Below are 3,145 nucleotides of genomic sequence, written 5' to 3' on the forward strand. Positions count from 1 at the left end.
AAGCCTTCAGTCAGAAGACAGGACTTACAAGACATCAGAAAATTCATACTGGAGAGAAACCCTATAAATGCACTGAATGTGGGAAGGCCTTCAATCAGAAGAGAACACTTACTGAACATCAAAATATTCATACTGGAGAGAAACCTTATGAGTGTAATGAATGTGGGAAGGCCTTCAATCAGAAGAGAACACTTACTGAACATCAAAATATTCATACTGGAGAGAAACCTTATGAGTGTAATGAATGTGGGAAGGCTTTCAATCAAAGGAATGCACTTAGTGAACATCTGAATGTTCATACTGGAGAGAAACCTTATGAATGTAATGAATGTGGGAAAGCCTTCAGTCAGAAGAGGACACTTATTGAACATCACAATATTCATACTGGAGAGAAACCTTATGAATGTAATGAATGTGGGAAAGCCTTCAGTCAGAAGAGGACACTTATTGAACATCACAATATTCATACTGGAGAGAAACCTTATGAATGCAAAGAATGTGGGAAAGCCTTCAGTCAGAAGACAGGACTTGGTAAACATCAGAAATGTCATTCTGGAGAGAAACCATATCAATGTAATCAATGTGGGAAAGCCTTCATTAGGAGGACAAGACTTAATCAACATCAGAAAATTCATACTGGAGAGAAACCTTATGAATGTAATGAATGTGGCAAAGCTTTCAGAGGGAAGGCAAGCCTTACTCACCATCAGAAAATTCATGCTGGAGAAAAGCTATATCAGTACAATCAAGGTGAGAAGACTTTTAGTGGGAAGATGATTCTTACTGAACATCAGAAAATCCACAGGGGAAAGATTTTATCAGAACGTAAGAAGGCCTTCATTTGGAAGACTACCCTTGAACATCAGAAATTTAACACAGGAGAGAAACTTTTGGAATATAATGAAGAGCTTTTGGCAGAGAAAATATATTATTAAATCTCATTCTATTAAATTATTTAGTTGTTTCTGATTCCACCTTAGAAACGGGGAAAAAGAATTTTATGAATTTGGGAAAGCCATCCAAGGGAGCTTAGAACTTGTTCAGAATCACAATCTATATTGGAGAGATACTTAATAATTGCAGGAAAGCCTTCAGTTTCAACGGGATACTTACTGAACATTAGAAAATGCTGGAGAGGAACCTTAATATTGTGATGAGGCACTTAGGTAGTTAAGTGTGTAAGAATACTGTATTTGGAGTGAGGAAGACGAGAATTCAAATTCTGCCTTAGTAGCTATGTGACTCTTGGCAACTCACTTAACCTCTCTTGGCTTTTGTTTCTCCATCTGCAAGTGAGGGATGATATCAGGGTTCCTTTGAAAATCCAATGAGGTAAAATATGTATATGGTTCTGCAAACCTTGAAGCACTACCAATGGGAACTTTACTGAAATGATAGTAGGAGGGACTTTGTGAAGGAGATATGACTTCCATCAAAGAAGTCATATGAGAGGAAACTTTTATGAATGTAATATATTTTGGGTTGTCAACTCTTGGAACTCAGAACTTAGTAAACATTACAGATTTTATATCAAAGATAAAACTAATGAATATAATGCATGTTGAAAGCCCTTCCAATAGGGCATCATACTCTCTTGACATCAGAAATTTCATACTGGATGGAAAGTGTACAAATATAATTGTTACAAAGCCTTTCCCTACAGAGAATTTATAAAAGTTCATCATTTAAGTCTTCCTTCATAGAAAAATTAGCAATGAGGGAGGGCTTTTCTAAATGGCAGATTGCTTGTTTTGTATCAGTAGATTCAAACTGGAGAAAATTGTATGAATATTATTAACTTGAGCAGGTATTTCTTGAGAACAAACATAGGAAACACACTGGAGAATAACATACTCGGTATCTTGGCTTCAAAATGACGGAACATGGGTTCATTGGAACACACACTGAAAATTTAAAAAAACTAAAATGAAATCTTCGTGCTGCTCAAGTAGTTCTCATAAAATACATGTCTGGTAAGTGTGGTTAAAAGAAGAAATTTGAAGTGTCAAACCAGGAATAGGAAAAATTCAGGATAGAAGAGCATAATGTGAGGCAGCAGGTGTATATGACCCTGCCCTCCCCATCTGCATGGTAGTTTACTAAGACTTTGCACAAACGTTTATCTTTATTTGATTGCAGAGGGTAGAAGGAGGAGCAGATTGTGAAGAGGTAATAAAAACTCGAAGTTAAGACAGCCCCCGTGACAGTAGAGCTGTCCACAAGTAAGACGGGCAGCCTTGAGGGAAGTGATCAGCTCCTCCTAACGGGGCACTTTTGCCTAGGTGAAGCTAGAGGACTACTTGTTAGGTTTGTGGTGGTGGAGGGGGCACTAAGTTTTGCATGTGATCTGGATTCAGTGGTTTCTGAAGTCCCTTTTCGATTACTAGGATTAATTTATTTCCTCATTAATGCAGTTGTCAAAAATGTTTTTTCATGCATCTAGTATTCTTTTAAAAAATGTTTTTAAACATTATTTAAAATTTTGAGTTCTAAATTCTATCTCTCCCTCTCTTCCCTTCCCAACCCTGAGATCATGAGCAAGCAGATACAGGTTATACATGTGTGATTATGTAAAATATATCCATATTAGTCATTTTGTACAAGAAGACTAATAAAAAAAGAAATTGAAAAATTGCATGCTTCAGTCTATTCAATCAATATCAGTTCTTCCTCTCGAGGCGGATAGTGTGCTCCATGATTCGTCCTTTGGCATTGTCTTAGATCGTTGTATTGCTGAGCATAGCTTAAGGCATTCAGAGTTCTTCATTGACGATATTGCTGTTTCTGTGTACAATGTTCTCCTGATTCTATTCACTACACCATGCATCAGTTCATGTACATCTAGGTTTTTCTGAAATCATCCTGAGTGTCATTTCTTGTAGCACAATAGTATTCCATTACATTCATGTACCACAATTTGTTTAGCCATTCCCCAACTGATGGGCCTCCCCTCAATTTCCAATTCTTTGCCGCCACAAAAAGAGCTGCTAGAGATATTTTTGTACATGTATTACATTTTCCCATTTTTGTGATCTCTTTGGGATATAGACCTAGAAGTGCTATTGCTGGGTCAGAGGGTATGTACAGTTCTATCGCCCTTTGGGCATAGTTCCAGATTGTTCTCCAGAATGTTTGGATCAGTTCA

At 37.2% G+C, this 3,145-nt stretch overlaps 1 protein-coding gene across 1 annotated transcript in view; it reads left to right on the forward strand.

The window, feature by feature from the left end:
• LOC114032248 (zinc finger protein OZF-like) overlaps positions 1-2,479 on the forward strand; it is a gene marked incomplete at its 5' end in the record, with an annotated part of 3,150 nt that extends 671 nt beyond the window's left edge. Inside the window, one exon of the mRNA XM_027847491.1 lies at positions 1-2,479. Coding sequence (XP_027703292.1) covers positions 1-935 — 935 coding nt within the window.
• Positions 2,480-3,145: the final 666 nt, after the last annotated feature.

The sequence above is a fragment of the Vombatus ursinus genome, unplaced genomic scaffold (genome assembly GCF_900497805.2).
Source record: "Vombatus ursinus unplaced genomic scaffold, bare-nosed wombat genome assembly UNPS02015411.1, whole genome shotgun sequence".
Classification (NCBI taxonomy): Eukaryota; Metazoa; Chordata; class Mammalia; order Diprotodontia; family Vombatidae; genus Vombatus; species Vombatus ursinus.